This window comes from Leptodactylus fuscus, chromosome 3 (genome assembly GCF_031893055.1).
Source record: "Leptodactylus fuscus isolate aLepFus1 chromosome 3, aLepFus1.hap2, whole genome shotgun sequence".
Taxonomy (NCBI): domain Eukaryota; kingdom Metazoa; phylum Chordata; class Amphibia; order Anura; family Leptodactylidae; genus Leptodactylus; species Leptodactylus fuscus.
Window position 1 is genome coordinate 154,469,433 of NC_134267.1, and position 19,090 is coordinate 154,488,522.

At 42.1% G+C, this 19,090-nt stretch overlaps 1 protein-coding gene across 5 annotated transcripts in view; it reads right to left on the minus strand.

Annotated features, from left to right (window-relative positions):
• ACAP2 (ArfGAP with coiled-coil, ankyrin repeat and PH domains 2) overlaps positions 1–19,090 on the minus strand; it is a 99,690-nt gene that overhangs the window by 30,151 nt on the left and 50,449 nt on the right. For 3 of the 5 annotated variants that reach the window (XM_075268579.1, XM_075268578.1, XM_075268577.1), the window contains 2 exons: positions 17,195–17,289; positions 13,451–13,635 (listed from right to left, as the gene is read on the minus strand). In XM_075268579.1, coding sequence (XP_075124680.1) covers positions 13,451–13,635; positions 17,195–17,289 — 280 coding nt within the window. Of the gene's footprint in view, positions 1–5,760; positions 5,866–13,450; positions 13,636–17,194; positions 17,290–19,090 lie in introns of all 5 variants that reach the window. The other 2 variants (XM_075268576.1, XM_075268575.1) reach the window with 1 other exon arrangement.

Sequence of the window (19,090 nt, forward strand, 5' to 3'; positions counted from 1 at the left end):
ACCTAGTGGTGCAACGTTTCCTAAAGAGCTACCCCAATGTTCCAGAGCTACTGGTGAAAGTGCGGCGCATGTGCGCCCACTTTCGCAAGTCGACAGTAGCCGCTGCTAGCTTAAAATCTCTCCAGCAACGCCTGCATGTGCCACAACACCGGCTTTTGTGCGACGTCCCCACACGCTGGAACTCAACGTTTCAGATGTTGAATAGAGTGGTTGAGCAGCAGAGACCTTTGATGGAATACCAGCTACAAAACCCTAGGGTGCCACAAAGTCAGCTGCCTCAGTTTCACATCCATGAGTGGCCATGGATGAGAGACCTTTGTGACATCCTACGGGTCTTTGAGGAGTCCACAAGGAGGGTGAGCTCTGAGGATGCGATGGTGAGCCTTACAATCCCGCTCTTGTGTGTTCTGAGAGAATCCCTGATTGACATCAGGGATAACTCAGATCACACAGAGGAGTTAGGGATAGCATCCGATCCGTCACAGCTGGAGAGTAGGTCCACACATCTGTCCGCTTCACTGCGTTTAATGGAGGAGGAGGAGGAGGAGGAGGAGGAGGAGGAGGAGGAGGAAGAAGAGTTGTCCGATGATGTGATGGTGATACAGGAGGCTTCCGGGCAACTTCGAATCGTCCCATTGTTGCAGCGCGGATGGGTAGACATGGAGGATGAGGAGGAAATGGAGATTGAACTTTCCGGTGGGGCCAGAGGAGTCATGCCAACTAACACTGTGGCAGACATGGCTGAGTTCATGTTGGGGTGCTTTACAACCGACAAGCGTATTGTCAAAATCATGGAGGACAACCAGTACTGGATCTTTGCTATCCTTGACCCCCGGTATAAAAACAACATCTCGTCTTTTATTCCGGTAGAGGGGAGGGCCAATCGCATCAATGCTTGCCACAGGCAATTGGTGCAGAATATGATGGAGATGTTTCCAGCATGTGACGTTGGCGGCAGGGAGGGCAGTTCCTCCAGTAGGCAACCAAGTTCTCACCGGTCCACACAAACGAGGGGCACACTGTCTAAGGTCTGGGACACCTTGATGGCACCCCCTCGCCAAAGTGCCGCCACGGAGGGTCCTAGTGTCACCAGGCGTGAGAAGTATAGGCGCATGTTGCGGGAATACCTTTCCGACCACAGCCCTGTCCTCTCCGACCCCTCTGCGCCCTACACGTATTGGGTGTCGAAGTTGGACCTGTGGCTTGAACTTGCCCTATATGCCTTGGAGGTGCTGTCCTGTCCTGCCGCCAGCGTCCTATCTGAGAGGGTGTTCAGTGCAGCCGGTGGCATCATCACTGACAAGCGCACCCGTCTGTCAGCTGAGAGTGCCGACCGGCTCACTTTGATAAAAATGAACCACCACTGGATAGAGCCTTCATTTTTGGGCCCACCTGTGTAAAGCACCCCAACATGAAACTCCATGTCTGTACTCAACCTCTCCAATTCCTCCGCATCCTCATACTCATCCACCATAAGCGTTGCACAATTCTGCTAATACTAGGCTCCCTCCACCCTGATTTCCCCCAACTCTGCTGGTTAGAGGCTCCCTCCACCCTGATTTCCACCAACTCTGCTGGTTAGAGGCTCCCTCCACCCTGCTTTCCCACAACTCTGCTGGTTAGAGGCTCCCTCCACCCTGCTTTCCCACAACTCTGCTGGTTAGAGGCTCCCTCCACCCTGCTTTCCCACAACTCTGCTGGTTAGAGGCTCCCTCCACCCTGCTTTCCCACAACTCTGCTGGTTAGAGGCTCCCTCCACCCTGATTTCCACCAACTCTGCTGGTTAGAGGCTCCCTCCACCCTGCTTTCCCACAACTCTGCTGGTTAGAGGCTCCCTCCACCCTGATTTCCACCAACTCTGCTGGTTAGAGGCTCCCTCCACCATGAATTGGTCCAAACTGGGCTGTTTAGCGGCTCCCTCCACCATGAATTGGTCCAAACTGGGGTTTTTAGAGGCTCCCTCCACCATGAATTGGTCCAAACTGGGGTTTTTAGAGGCTCCCTCCACCATGAATTGGTCCAAACTGGGCTGGTTAGAGGCTCCCTCCACCATGAATTTGCCCAAACTGGCCTGTTTAGAGGCTCCCTCCACCATGAATTTGCCCAAACTGGCCTGTTTAGAGGCTCCCTCCACCATGAATTGGTCCAAACTGGGGTTTTTAGAGGCTCTCTCCACCATGAATTGGTCCAAACTGGGGTTTTTAGAGGCTCCCTCCACCATGAATTGGTCCAAACTGGGGTTTTTAGAGGCTCCCTCCACCATGAATTGGTCCAAACTGGGCTGTTTAGAGGCTCCCCCCACCATGAATTGGTCCAAACTGGGGTTTTTAGAGGCTCCCTCCACCATGAATTGGTCCAAACTGGGGTATTTAGAGGCTCCCTCCACCATGAATTGGTCCAAACTGGGGTTTTTAGAGGCTCCCTCCACCATGAATTGGTCCAAACTGGGGTTTTTAGAGGCTCCCTCCACCATGAATTGGTCCAAACTGGGCTGGTTAGAGGCTCCCTCCACCATGAATTTGCCCAAACTGGGCTGTTTAGAGGCTCCCTCCACCATGAATTTGCCCAAACTGGCCTGTTTAGAGGCTCCCTCCACCATGAATTGGTCCAAACTGGGGGTTTTTAGAGGCTCCCTCCACCATGAATTTGCCCAAACTGGGCTGTTTAGAGGCTCCCTCCACCATGAATTGGTCCAAACTGGGGTTTTTAGAGGCTCCCTCCACCATGAATTGGTCCAAACTGGGGGTTTTTAGAGGCTCCCTCCACCATGAATTTGCCCAAACTGGGCTGTTTAGAGGCTCCCTCCATCATGAATTGGTCCAAACTGGGGTTTTTAGAGGCTCCCTCCACCATGAATTGGTCCAAACTGGGCTGTTTAGAGGCTCCCTCCACCATGAATTGGTCCAAACTGGGGTTTTTAGAGGCTCCCTCCACCATGAATTGGTCCAAACTGGGGTTTTTAGAGGCTCCCTCCACCATGAATTGGTCCAAACTGGGCTGTTTAGAGGCTCCCTCCACCATGAATTTGCCCAAACTGGGCTGTTTAGAGGCTTCCTCCATCATGAATTGGTCCAAACTGGGGTTTTTAGAGGCTCCCTCCACCATGAATTGGTCCAAACTGGGGTTTTTAGAGGCTCCCTCCACCATGAATTGGTCCAAACTGGGGTTTTTAGAGGCTCCCTCCACCATGAATTGGTCCAAACTGGGGTTTTTAGAGGCTCCCTCCACCATGAATTGGTCCAAACTGGGGTTTTTAGAGGCTCCCTCCACCATGAATTGGTCCAAACTGGGCTGTTTAGAGGCTCCCTCCACCATGAATTTGCCCAAACTGGGCTGTTTAGAGGCTCCCTCCATCATGAATTGGTCCAAACTGGGGTTTTTAGAGGCTCCCTCCACCATGAATTGGTCCAAACTGGGGTTTTTAGAGGCTCCCTCCACCATGAATTTGCCCAAACTGAGCTGTTTAGAGGCTCCCTCCACCATGAATTGGTCCAAACTGGGGTTTTTAGAGGCTCCCTCCACCATGAATTGGTCCAAACTGGGGGTTTTTAGAGGCTCCCTCCACCATGAATTTGCCCAAACTGGGCTGTTTAGAGGCTCCCTCCACCATGAATTGGTCCAAACTGGGGTTTTTAGAGGCTCCCTCCACCATGAATTGGTCCAAACTGGGCTGTTTAGAGGCTCCCTCCACCATGAATTGGTCCAAACTGGGGTTTTTAGAGGCTCCCTCCACCATGAATTGGTCCAAACTGGGGTTTTTAGAGGCTCCCTCCACCATGAATTGGTCCAAACTGGGGTTTTTAGAGGCTCCCTCCACCATGAATTTGCCCAAACTCTGCTGGTTAGAGGCTCAATCCACCCTGATTTTCAAAACAAATGTTGGTGCCAACCTCAACTTACTACAAGGGCCAAATTCACTGCTGGTGACAAGCTCTCCTCACTGCAAGTGCCAAATACACATGTTTCAAGGTGTTTTCCTACTGTCAGAGAGGTGGTATTGAGTGTGTAAAGTGTGTAGTTGTTAGGCAGTGATGTTGGGGTAATAGAGGGTCTTTGGTGTGTTAGATGCCCCCAGACATGCTTCCCCTGCTGTCCCAGTGTCATTCCAGAGGTGTTGGCATCATTTCCTGGGTTGTCATAGTGGACTTGGTGACCCTCCAGACACGGATTTGGGTTTCCCCCTTAACGAGTATCTGTTCCCCATAGACTATAATGGGGTTCGAAACCCGTTCGAACACACAAACATTGAGCGGCTGTTCGAATCGAATTTCGAACCTCGAACATTTTAGTGTTCGCTCATCTCTAAAGATGATGATTCAGAGACCAATCTTTTCCTAGATTATTATACACCTCCTTCATATGATAAAAGCCAGACAAACTAATTCATAAAGTCTGTTTCCACACTGGTCTTAAATTATCCCTGTCCCGTCAGATGTTCACTCCATGTCATAAATTAGGTTCTCGGATCTGCACACCTAAACGTCAGTTTCTTGCTTGTGTAGATTTCTGGCATCATTTACCCTACATCAGAAAACTGGTGTAAATGATGGTAAATCTGAAAAAGGCTGATGGACGCACCCTCAGCACACCCCTCTTTGAGGAAACTGGAGTGCAGGGTGTAGAACTTAAAAAATGGCAATTTTTGCAATGACCTGCAAAAAAAATAACGCAACATTTTTAAAGTCTTGTATGGCAGTTTTCTGATGCACAAGCTATGATCAATTAGCCCCATTCATCTGTTTTGCCCAGCATTAGAGGCTGTCTGGTTGGATTCCCATATGGCAGCAACTCATTTGATTTAACAGGAAAAAGCAAACTGGTTAGCATATACTTATTATACCGATTGCATATTTTTAAATTTTATCATCTGTATAGTCTGTTCATTTTAATCCTTCCTGTGATGACAATGTCCCCGATGCTCCGGTGTCCTCCCAACACGGTCCAGTCCATCTGCTGGGCTGTCTTCTCGAAGTGAAACTCTTCACTTACTGTGACGTCCCAGATCCCTTTCTATGAAGCCGCTGCTTGATCTCAGTGGTCTTGTGCGGCAGGGACCACAATGGATCTCGTAGGATCAGACTATGCTGGGAGGCACCAGAGCACCAGTGAAAGAGAAGAATGGTTTTTTTCCCCTTTTTTCCCCCATTTCTCTTGGCCTATTTAAAATATAAAATTTTTGCCTGGACAACCCCTTCAAGTGTTACACTCTAGTCACATAGACAATGTAACAACAATGCATTAAAATGAATTCATTTCAATTGGGCTGTTCACACGACCAATTCTGACAATCTGTTTTACCTGGCAATCAAAAAAAAAAAAGGCACAAAAACAAAAAACAGAAGAAACAATCAGGTATTCTGGGGAAACAAACTTTTTCAGCAACACAATACAAATTTGTTTAAATATAATGTATATTGCAGTATACTAAATATCCTTAGAGAGGACCAGCCCTCTACCATGAATAAATGAATATGGTTCAACAAATGAAAATTGGATATCATACAAAAAAAATAAAAATATATACCTCCATACTCTGCTATTATGAAGAAATCAATGGTACTGTGCTCCCTATCAGACCATAGTATAATGGGAGGAAATCTAGCATACACTCAATCTGCAGGATACATTTTATGTATAAATAAACATAGCATTTTTATGTAAGAAGACTTGAAATCAATATTCACAATAAGCTGCAAATGAAAAAGACTAGAGAGAACCTAAACAGCCAAGACTACACACTGTATAAGAGAGGTTACTTACAACTACGAAGTTTTGAGGAAGTATCAAAGTAGGAGAAGAGCGAGTCTAGCTCATCAGGACAGAAGAGAGACTCCCGCCTTGCTTCGTCACTGCTAACAGCAACCGCTGGCCACATGCAGGTTAGCAAAGCATTAAGCAGGCAGTAAAAGAGGAAAGAGGGTCAAATAAACCAGACAGCTATCTGGCAAAAGAGAGACTGTCAGCATTAGTTATAAGAACTTAACGTATACTCGATGCTTCCAAGTTTGTTTTTGTTTTGTTTTTTTATCAACACAAGGCAATGCCAAGTAGTCTTCCATAAAGAGTGGCACAAACACATACTTAAGTCTGTAATCTCCATAAATATCATCAAATTTTCCATGCAGAATTTGAATTTAAAAAAAAAAAGAAGTTTAGAATCTGCCAGAAGGAAATGATACAATGTCATGGGTATACAGTACTAAGTATATGACCAATGAGCATCCACTTTTTATGAATAATGGAACGTTTACTATGAAAATGCTATAACTGCAAAGCCTAAACACACATTGCCTGTTTAATGCCAAAGGATGATGTGGACTACCGGTAATAGCGCAGATCAAGTGACGGACGGTACTGTTACAGGTTGCAGCTTAGCTGGGGTAACAATACGAAGACTGGCGCAAGTACACGTGAAACTCATCACTTAGCGATAATTGTAAGTAAGCGTAATGGCACCCCCAGGGCGGTGACACACTATGTACACACACTCCCCCAGCCGATGGCGTTTCACTTCTAAGTTCACTGGTGAAGTTAATCAGACAGAAGGAAAACCCCAGCAATGTGAACAAGATGCAGCTATAATGTGTCACCACCCACTGGGTTTGGCATCAATTACAACACATTACTTGGCCTACAACTGAAAGGCTCATACAAATTAATACATAAATATCAGATCCAGTCCTAAATATCAGATTTGTGGGGATCAGACACTCGGAATCCCCACAGGTCAGCCGTTTGAAGAGACCATGCCGAATACCATGGCTACACAGTCCACTGAATGAGGGCTGTGCTTGGTATTATATCTCAGCCCCATTTACTTAGAACTGAGCTGCTAATAGCCATGTCATGAACATACACAACATCTGTGGCCTGTGAAGCTGGAGCAGTGGTCATGCACCTGAAGCAGCTGATAGATGGAGGGTCCTGGGTATTAGACCCCCACCAATTAGATATTAATAACCTATCCTAAGGAGAAATCACCAATATGCAGCTCCTTAACTCCTGTTATTCAGCTTTGGAGCCCATTTTAAATGTAAAATGAAGTTTTAGTCATATACAAATGAAAGCGAAGTGCTTTGTGGACGTCCCTAAGTCTGCCTGGGCTTTTGTCTCAGCTCTAGATTCCCAAACAATAGACTTTTCTCCTCATTTGCATATAAATAAAACTGCATTTTACATGAACATGTGGCTCGAAAGCTGAACAACAGAGGTATATATAGAAAGAGTAGAACCTGTTGTACCTCTACAAGTTACTGCTGCCAGACTCCCTTGCTTTCTTGCTTTGTTAGGTCCACAAATCTAAGAAAGCAAATCAAAGATAATCACGTTTTAATGGATATACAAGCCTTCAAGAGGTGGGGCTCCAGTTCTCCTCTGGGAATGCTGCCCAATGTCGCCCTTTTGACATTTTAGTTTCTGTCTGCATCATAGCTGTCTTTATGCAAATCAGCTAAATCCAACCCCTGCCACCACTGCAACTGCTGCCTCATCAGCCTCCCTGCGCTCACACACACACAGCAGACAGTGCTCACAGACGCATCCGGGTGCACGCTGGAGGCTAATTGGCATATGGATAAAAGCAGGCTACTTCAATAACGATTGAGGGGTATGGTAAGGTAGGTGTGGAATAGCCTATCTAAAGGCCATGCAAGTATATGCTTAGTTAAAAATGACTTTTCCCAAAGATAGAATCCCTTTAAGATTTTACGCATGTTGATTTTGAGGCATGAATGTCTCCAAACTCTCCCATTTATTTTAATGGGAGACAGGAGAAGATTGTTTTTCTATAGTGGATTTTTCTGTTACAGGAATAAAGAAGTGTCATGGCCTATCCTCAGGCAGATTCCACGTTGCACACCCCACTGAAATGAATGGGCAGCAAAAAAAAACAAAAAACGTCTACAATTTTTTGGAGCAGTTTTTGCAAAAAAAAATAAAAAATTAGCAGGGGTTTTTTCTACCTCCCATTAAATTCAAGTAGTATTTGCATGGCAGAATTTGCTTGAAGGTAAATTCTGAAGCTTTTTTCAACTACCTGAAAAAAATCAACTAGAGGGAAAAATCTTTTTTTGTACACTTTCACTATTTATTATATTGTCACTTATTTGATTCACTTTATTGCCATCATCTTATTAAATTTTATTGGCATCTTCAATTCACGTTTTCACATTTGTTTTATTCGAGTGCATATTTCACTTGACTTTTCACATTTTTTTTTTTGCACCTTTATCATATTGATCTTGAAAAAACCTTGCTGGGTTACCTCTTTTTTTGTTTTATCTTATATGTAGTATTGCAACAATAGTTCATATCTTTTTGAAAACCTTTTGTGTATATCAACATCATCCATAGTTCACTTTTTTTCTCTGGTGGCTATACACAGGCGTATATAAGATATTGCTCTTGGTTTATATGTGCGGTGGCTGTGGTTTTCCCTTCTGTACACGCTGTATGTGTGTCCCCTTTGGACACTCCTACTGTTTTGATTAGCTCAAGCATTGTCATGTGATGCTCTTGCACCATTGTGATGCGGGAGCCGCACCTGAATGAATTAATGGCGCCATTAATTACTATTGTGTACCCTATAAAAGCTTCCCCTCCTGCCTCCATTCTGTAGCCCCCTGAAGAAGCAGGGGTGAAACGGTCCATCGGGGCTCAGAGTGGAGGTCGCAGCTGGTGAGCAGTGGTTTATGTATATGCTTTACATTTTTTGTCCTATGTAGGTTGGCTTATGTAATACTGGCATGTGTGTGTAACTTTACATTGTTTCTGTTACCTTATATGCTCTTACTATATAGTGGTGATGTGGGTATGATCTTTGCAATGCTACAGATACTTTTCAATTAAGTGCCCTGATCTTGTGATATTGTGGGCAATAGGAGCCTATTTACATTCATATATACAAAATACAGGGCCTTTCTATATACACATTAGTTGTGGCTGTTTTCATCCTCTACACCAGTGATTTTCAATCAGTGTGCCGCGACACATGGTCGGGTGTGCCGTGGGGAAAGTTCCCCAAACTATGGTGCCCCCTGTGTTTTGTTCAGGGCCGGCGTCAGCGCATGGCATAGTCGGGCAAGTGCCGGGGCCCACAGAGCCTCTGGGGGCCCCCTGGCACTTGCCCGCCCCAGCACAGAATGCAGGTGCAGCGTTCTGTGCTGATGCCTGGCTGCCGTGCTCACCCACCCACCCCACTCGCGTACTCGCGCAGTGTCCTAACTCCAGTCCCGCTTCCTGCAAGCAAGCAAGTACAGGACCGCGCTCCGGGTCACTGGTGAGTAGCCTTCAGGGGGGACAGGGAGAGGGAGTAGGGACCCGGGACAGAGAGGGGGAGTGGGAGAGATTCAGGGGGGAAGAGAGGGGGTATGGAATTTTCAGCTGTTTTTATTAGGGGGTCTCAGTACAGGCTGGGGAGAGCAAGAGCCTGAGACCCCTTAATAGTGTCAGCAAGTAAAAGTGTTAATTTATTTTACTTTACAGGTTGAAATAAAGAAGACCGGACTACTTCGGATAGAAGATTATTGCTTTTTTTTATATAATAAAAGGATTAAGGAGGGTACTCTGGGGAGTTTTATTTCAAGAAAGATTTTTTTAAAGTAGTGTTTGAACTGAAGCAAGATTGCGGTTTAAAGCTAAAGTTTGCTGATCTTCCTTTGGACAGTATTTGGTTATCTGTTGCCAAGGAGTTCCCTATTCTGGCCAACAAAGCTATTTTGACATTGCTCCCATTTTCAACCACATATCTATGTGAGCTGGGCTTCTCAAGCTTGACTGCGATAAAAATTAAAAACAGGGAGAGACTGAGAACTGTTGAGGAAGAGCTTTGTGTGTGTCTTTCCACCATTCCTGCCAGGATATCCCTTTTGTGTTCAACGAAACAGGCCCAGGTTTCACACTGAGTATAAATACATTTAGAATCTATATTATTAACTATATGTATAATATGTACTGTTTTAGTGTCATTTTGTGCCATTTTGGTTGGTGGTGTACCCCGGGATTTTTTAAGTGTAAAAAGTGTGCCGCGGCTCAAAAAAGGTTGAAAATCACTGCTCTACACCACTAGCAGATTATGCACCTGCTGGAGCTGCTCAGTCCAGTGCGACCTCCACTCTTGTTGTTTGACATCTGGTGTTTTTAAATGTTTTTATGTGTTTGTGTTTTCCTGATACCAATATTTTTTTACAATTAAAAAATGTTTTGTAACAATAAATTTAGATTTAAAATCAAAAGAATTTTTTTGTGTTATTTATACATTGATATTTTTATTGGTGCCTAACTTCCACTGAAATGAACAGAACTGACAAACTGTGCCAGGTTTATCATAGTGGCTGATGCTGGATAATAAATCTGGTGTATCTTCAGTATGTCTAATCTAGGTTTAAACCACCTTGTATATGTCTTACTTGGAGACAGAATTTTAAGAGACAATTTTGGCAATGCCCCTTTTATTTCAGAAGCTAAACTCACATGCTAGCTAATTGCAAAACATCAGCTCAAACTAGAGGTGCCAACATGCATGACATTTACATCAGAGACTAGTTGGAACCACAAACGTTACATCTGGGCCAATGTCTTTTGTGCTCTACAGATTCTTTATGAAGAGAAAACCAAGGAAAATACCGACCATTATAGTGAAATAAAACCATCATGTAAAGCAATATTTTACAGTACCTAATGACCAGATAGAACAATATGATATTTACAGAGAATATGGCTACAATCTAACATGCTTGATCAGAATATAATCATAACTACAACTACAGATTACTTGTATTGGTAATATACTTTTTAGTTGTAGCAGCCATTTTTACAAATAAGAGTATTTGAATGTTTTCTTTCAGTCACTGCTGGTTAGACTGTCGCGATTTGTTATTGATCAAATATGATATGTTGTTATGCTCTACAATCTGTGTCTGAGAAGCTAATAGAGCGGTGACAACCATTTTTGCCACATTATATTATCCCTTTTGAAAAGACAGCTGCAACAAAGTAAATAACTAATACCAAAAACTCTTCTAAGAATAACTAATGTCGTCTCATTAAAATCACTCCTAAGGCAGGAGTACCCGCTCCCCAATCCTGAGCCCTACACCACGCTGTTCCCTTGACGCCCACTAAAAAATGGGAGTTGTGGAAACAGTGTAGCACAAGCTGAGCTTCACTATATCTCTTGCTTCACAGTTACAGAAACAGCATAGATATATGTGCTATACCATTTCTGTATCACCCATTCATCTTTATGGGACTTACTAGAATAGCATAGAGAGCAGCACGGACATAGGGATTGGGACCTGGGAGTAGTTATTTCTACCTCATAAGCATAGCAAGATGGGAATAACCCCTTTAAGGCTAAAGCCCCACAATGCGAAAATGCTTTGTTTTTTTGTTGCAGATTTTGCTGCATTTTTTTGAGCCAAAGTCCGCCATCGCTTGAAAAGGAATGGAAACTATAAAGGAAGCTCTTTGGCATTCCCTTTCTGTTAAATCCTCTCCTGACAATGGCTCAAAAAACTGAAGCAAAATCTGAAACAAAAAAAATGTAGCGTTTCCATAACGTGGAGCCTTAGCCTAAGAATCTTTTTTCTGCGCGTTTACACGGTCTTAAGTTTAAAAAGGACCTTTCACCACATCCACCAACTCCAGTATTTTGGATCTTTGCAACTCCATTGATTCTAGCTCAGTTGGAATTTTTTTTCTCTAGCCATTTCCAAGAAATTAGTGCCATTCATTTTGGTGCCTGATATGAAAGCTAGACTCTCTACTGCCAAGTGGGTGGCCTCAGAGAGGAGCAGGTAAAGGGGACGATTCTGACACCACCCACTGAAGCAGGAATGGTGGGAGTTGGAGAAAAAAATTTCAACTGTGTCATATTCAGTGGAGCCACCCCTATTAAAAGATGGAGAACTGAAGTCAGCGGTGGAAGGGCCTCTTTAAAGTCTATAATACATCTGTTACAGTTTTTACTTCTCAGTTTGATTTTTCTCCGTAGAAATCACTCTACTGTTACCAGGTAGCCATGAACTTGTATGAAAACTCAGGATAGCTCTGATTATTAACCAATAAGATACACTACGTATTGATTGGTAATAATCAGAGCAAGTTGTTTTTTTTCCTTTTATGGTGGCCATACATATTAGATGTATATTGGCAAAACACACAGATTTCGGTGGTACTGGTCAACCATATAAGGTTTATATGGACTCATCTTTTGTGATATAGGGGAAAAGAATCATAATTTTGTTCTGGGGAGATTATCTTTCTCTCCTCTCCCTATTCAAATATCTGCATACTCAGCCTAGCATGCATGCATACAGTCAGGGAAACAGGACAGATAGAAATCTCATGTCATGTCCAATCTTAAAGATTTCTATTCTACGTGGAACTCGTAACAAAATGATGCATTATGACTTGCAAAACAAAACTGCAAACTTAGGAGCACTGCACCGTTTGAAATGAAAGAATGTATGTTTAATGTATACCTATATGCAGTTTATACATGGTTTCTAAAAGCACACCATATTTCATATCAAGTATTAAACCCGAAGTCAGCAACCTTCTCACTCCAACGTCAAAATACATCTCCCAGCATCCATATTTAATCAATGGTTCTCAGAAGACCCATAGAAGAGAATAGAGCATGCTGGGAGTTGTAATTTCACGACAGCTAGTGTGCCAAAGTTCACAAGCCTGTCACATAACCCATAGTCAGAATATCAGCAAAGCAGTCAGGCAGACAAGACTTCTGGTCACCCTCAGAATTATTAAAATGTAAGAATTGACATGATGATTGACCGGGATGTGTATTACTAAGAGTTCTCATGTAGCGTAATGAGTACACTTCAGAAAAAACTTTATTCCTCACATAACGCCCTTAAGTTTCTGTAATTACTAAATTTATTAATTGGTTCTTTAAAGGGATTGTCCAAGTCTGGATACGGATCAAAAATAGTAGGTTTCTTCAATAACAGATTGGTGGGGGTCTGACAACCAGTATCACATTGAATAAATAGTTTTTTGGAGCAGAATGCAGAAAAGTTGGATGCAGATGGAAACATTCGAATGAATGGGAGGTAAACTGCAACAGCGCAATTCAAGTTAATGTGAACAGAGCTGTAATAGTGTGACACAATCACTACACAGGGTGCAGAGCCATCTGCTTTTGACTCCATACAGTATTCTCAGAACAGCTGACTGGTGGGTGTATTGCATGTCGGATCCTCACTGATCTGATAGTGATGAGGTATGTTACAGATAGGCAGTCAAGATTTTCTCTAAGACAAGCCCTTTATTAACGTATTCTTAGGTGGATGAAATATTCCTGAAATTTAAGTTTCTTTTCTCAATTATAATAAATCAGTTACAAATCTAGTTCCCCTTTGGTACTTGTATGAGAGAAGTGACCTAGCTGCATTGTTGTACACAGTTTCTACATTACACTAGTGTTTACCTGATGTTCTTGATGTAGTTCTGCTATGCTCTTCAACACCTAGACTTTTATCAGTGGAGCTTAGACGGTTCTCACTGCTCTTCCGGGATAATGGTTTCTTCCGTGCCATCAGCTTAGATTCGCCACTATTATCAACAAACTTCTTCTCCACATACTTTGCTTTGATGTAGGCCTCTTTCTCCTGTCTTTCATAATAAAGGATACAAATATAAATGTGTGTTACAATAGTCTTCATATGATTTAGATAGAAAAAAAGAATGCTCTGTTTACAGTGCTCACAGAAAGAATCTCTATCACATAGCATAAATAAAAATATCAATTTATTGAAAGATAAAGATTTAAAATAAAAAAACGAATAATACATCAGGGGTAAGATGTAAATAGAAATAGCCAGAAATAACAGAACCCAAATGGTACAACAGAAACTCACGGGTACATATATCTATATATATATATCTATATATATATCTATATATATATATATATATATATATATATATCTATATATATCTATATATATCTATATATATCTATATATATCTATATATATCTATATATATATATATATATATACACACTCACCGGCCACTTTATTAGGTACACCATGCTAGTAACGGGTTGGACCCCCTTTTGCCTTCAGAACTGCCTCAATTCTTCGTGGCATAGATTCAACAAGGTGCTGGAAGCATTCCTCAGAGATTTTGGTCCATATTGACATGATGGCATCACACAGTTGCCGCAGATTTGTCGGCTGCACATCCATGATGCGAATCTCCCGTTCCACCACATCCCAAAGATGCTCTATTGGATTGAGATCTGGTGACTGTGGAGGCCATTGGAGTACAGTGAACTCATTGTCATGTTCAAGAAACCAGTCTGAGATGATTCCAGCTTTATGACATGGCGCATTATCCTGCTGAAAGTAGCCATCAGATGTTGGGTACATTGTGGTCATAAAGGGATGGACATGGTCAGCAACAATACTCAGGTAGGCTTTGGCGTTGCAACGATGCTCAATTGGTACCAAGGGGCCCAAAGAGTGCCAAGAAAATATTCCCCACACCATGACACCACCACCACCAGCCTGAACCGTTGATACAAGGCAGGATGGATCCATGCTTTCATGTTGTTGACGCCAAATTCTGACCCTACATCCGAATGTCGCAGCAGAAATCGAGACTCATCAGACCAGGCAACGTTTTTCCAATCTTCAATTGTCCAATTTCAATGAGCTTGTGCAAATTGTAGCCTCAGTTTCCTGTTCTTAGCTGAAAGGAGTGGCACCTGGTGTGGTCTTCTGCTGCTGTAGCCCATCTGCCTCAAAGTTCGACGTACTGTGCGTTCAGAGATGCTCTTCTGGCTACCTTGGTTGTAACGGGTGGCTATTTGAGTCACTGTTGCCTTTCTATCAGCTCGAACCAGTCTGGACATTCTCCTCTGACCTCTGGCATCAACAACGCATTTCCACCCACAGAACTGCCGCTCACTGGATGTTTTTTCTTTTTCGGACCATTCTCTGTAAACCCTAGAGATGGTTGTGCGTGAAAATCCCAGTAGATCAGCAGATTCTGAAATACTCAGACCAGCCCTTCTGGCACCAACAACCATGCCACGTTCAAAGGCACTCAAATCACCTTTCTTCCCCATACTGATGCTCGGTTTGAACTGCAGGAGATTGTCTTGACCATATCTACATGCCTAAATGCACTGAGTTGCCGCCATGTGATTGGCTGATTAGAAATTAAGTGTTAACGAGCAGTTGGACAGGTGTACCTAATAAAGTGGCCGGTGAGTATATATCTATCTATATATATCTCTATCTATCTATCTATCTATCTATCTCTATCTATCTCTATCTATCTCTCTATCTATCTATCTATCTATCTATCTATCTATCTATCTATCTATCTATATATCTATCTATCTATCTCTATATATATCTATATATCTATCTATATATCTATATCTATATCTATAGATATATATCTATATATATATATCTATATATATATCTAAAATGTAGTCAGTGCACATTGGCAGTCAATAATCCAGGAAGCAGAGCTAAGGTGCCAATGTCTAAAGGCTGATATACAAGGATGTAGGTATGCTGATAAACACACAAACTGAAATAAATCACTGTGTAGGTAAAATAACCTGCATGAATCACATATCCACTAGGAATATATTCACTGGGAATACTTCATCTCAAACCGCATAATAAAGTGTGTCACACAGCCAATAATGAAGATAGGCAAATCAGCAGATATTACCTGTAGTCATGTTTACAATCAATAGTGGACACGGAGAGATGACAAGGACATGGATGTGACGACACACCTACATGTTTCACCACATAGGGCTTCCTCAGGAGGTGTAACATACCTGGGCAGATGGGACCTTAATTTAGGGGACTTGATGAGGCTGGAATGCGCACCCGTGCGATGATGGCGTCCGGAAGAGTTGCACTGTGCATGCATTGGCTGTGTCATTGACGTGCCGGTCACATGACCGCAATGCACAGCCGAGTCACATGATCGGGAGGCCAGCGCATCGCTGGAGCGCGCATCTCATCGGATAGGTAAGTATCTAACAAAGTAACCAGCTGTACTTTGTTAGATACTTATCTATCCGATTAGATGTGCACTGTATAATGGAATTCAATGACTAGATTTTGAAAGAATTAGAAGATCTTTAGTAGTTTTGGCTGACAATGGCTGTCAGCCATTTATGAAGGAGTCTGCCTCCTGTAGTAGAATAGAAGAGTCTGATGGTAGTTTGGGCTATCAACTCCACAACTCTGCTTTAATGGCTAGCCAAAGTAAAAGACATTACAAGGTAAGCTTTTGAGACTACTTGGGTTTCTTGCCTGATGAAGAAACCTGAGCAGTCTCAAACGCTTGCCCTGTAGCTTGTTTTATTTCACAGTCATTAAAAAAGAATTATAACTACAACACTGCCATTTTGTTTCTCTTATTGAGTACAATATGGCACTTAAGTGTTATTATAATACATGCAGTTTGGTAACTGGTAAGTGAAAATGACAAAATTAACACAGCAGCAAAATAAAACCTATTCAATAGGTTAGAAAACAAATTATAGATTAAAATCAAAGTTACAAACAAATTCGCACTATAATCTTGTGGCGATACCAGCTTGTGTAATCTCCATTTTGTTGAAAACATGTGCCCACTACCACCATTTTGTTGAGACCATGTGGTCAGTCACAATGCGGCCAGTCATGTGCTGTGGACTCCATTTTGTTTAGTAAGCTCACACCCCCTCAGCCCTCAGGGAGGTGTGGCCTCTCTCCAGTTTCTTATCCAATAGACATGTGCCAGGACTATTGTTACAGCTACTCCACCAATCATGTTATGCTAATTATGCAAATCCAACCTGCTTTGTCTATGCTATGTATTATATACTGCTGTATTGTTACCATTAAACAGAACACACTTTACACACACACGCTGTATGTGGAGTGAGATTCTCTGAGCCTGGCTTATTAAAAGGAAAAGACAACTTTATTAATTTGGACTTCAATACGGTGATACTTAGAGCGGATTGCGCTCACAATCTCCATTTTAGTAAAAAGTGTTTCACTGCATCTGAAAGAACTCTTATGAACAAATATGTTGTAAGATTTTGATCTTCAAATCTTAACTCCATTTGTTTTTCAACAAATATATATGCAAACAGATAAAACATCATAGATGGTTATTACATTTTTAATACAGAAGAACTTACCGTTGACATCCATTTTGAGGCTTTTTTACTCCCATGGCATCCACTTGTGCTTCATATATACTATTTATTACATCATTCCCTAATTCACACATCAGCTAAAAAGAAAAAAGGAAATATATAAAATAGTGAATATACTTTAAAGCCAATGTATACATTTTCATAAGTCTCACAACAGTGGCATCAGCATCATGTAGAGATGGGTAATTTCTAGATAAATCTTGATTATAATATCTCCGTTTTCTACTTTTTGCTTGATCACTGAGCTCACACAGTGAGAAGGTTAAAGGGGATATCGTCACTCCATAGGGAGAGACCACCATATAGGTGTGTGGAGTCTTATTAAGCCATGAGCGCGCCACTGCAAAGGAACATGGGAAGAATATGCAAATCTGACTTCCATGATGTAATTAGGATGCCAGTGCCTCAAGTATGCACACCAATAGAGGGCGCTGACTGAGAATGTGCAAATCTGTCTTCCATGATGTAATTAGGAAGACAGAGTCTCAGTCAAGCAAGCCTATAGAGGGCGCTCCCTTTAACATCATGCCAACCTTCTCAGAGGCCTTTGCTTGCAATGATGTTGGGATTATACCAGAAGACTGCATCTGGTATAATCCAAACATCATTGCAAACAAAGGCCTCTGAGAAGGTTGGCATGATGTTAAAGGGAGCGCCCTCTATAGGCTTGCTTGACTGAGACTCTGTCTTCCTAATTACATCATAAAAAAACGAAAACTTGGTGATCTTCAGGTTTTGAGAGGGAATTTCAGATCAAAGAGAGAATGGCGTATACACGAGTATAAGTTCATGACACTGCTTCAGACACTAGAGTGTGGACTTAATGCATCACAGGGTTTCATGTCTTTTTACAGTAGCGTGTGAACTGATAAGGACCTGTAAGTGTTTACATTGTCTCTACCAATTACCACATTGTCTCTACCTAATGTCTCTACCAAGTGCTTACATTGTCTCACCAATTACTAACAACCCCCCCCCTCCTCCTGAAATCTAACACCCCTTGTGCCAGCTCTGTATGTGTATATATATATATATATATATATATATATATATATATATATATATATATATATATGCATCCTTCAGTAATGTTTTTAAATTTGCTTTGACAAAGGAGCCTTTGCGTTCCGAAACGTTAGCCATTTGTCATCATTATGAGTTAGCCATTAAAAAGGTATCAACTACTGAAGATCACCAAGTTTTCGTTTTTTTATATTTCCAACCCACTGGCTAACACGGTACAACAACGAACATTTTCCTAATTACATCATGGAAGACAGACTTGCACATTCTCAGTCAGCACCCTCTATTGGTGTGCATACTTGAAACACTGGCATCCTAATTACATCATGGAAGTCAGATTTGCATATTCTTCCCACAGTGAGAAGGTGTCAGATATATTTGGATGCAGGCTTCTGCTTCCTACCACCCACCTATTCAATACAGTAAAGAAACTGTAGATCACAGCTTGTGCTGAGAGGAGAATGCCTACATAGAATATATCAGACTCTGTGCATGTTACATGTATGTAAAAGAATGGGATTTAACAAAGCAATATATAATTCTTGTGAATCAGTGTATATTTAATGTGGTATGCACAGATTATCCATACATCTATATTACCTTATTGAACCTCATCCTTTTACATTATGCAGGATAATAAATGATCCATTTAAGGACTCAAATCCCCCTCAAGAAACTAATAGTCCTTGTTTATGACCCAATCTTTATCCATTTGCAAAGTAAAGTGTTGGATGTTTAGCTACTTCACTTTTCATGCTGATTAATCCAAATACTACCACTCAGTTACTGTATAGGAACTGTTTATTGATCTATGATGGCTCTCATGGGATACCATTTGCATGCTAGCAGAGACTA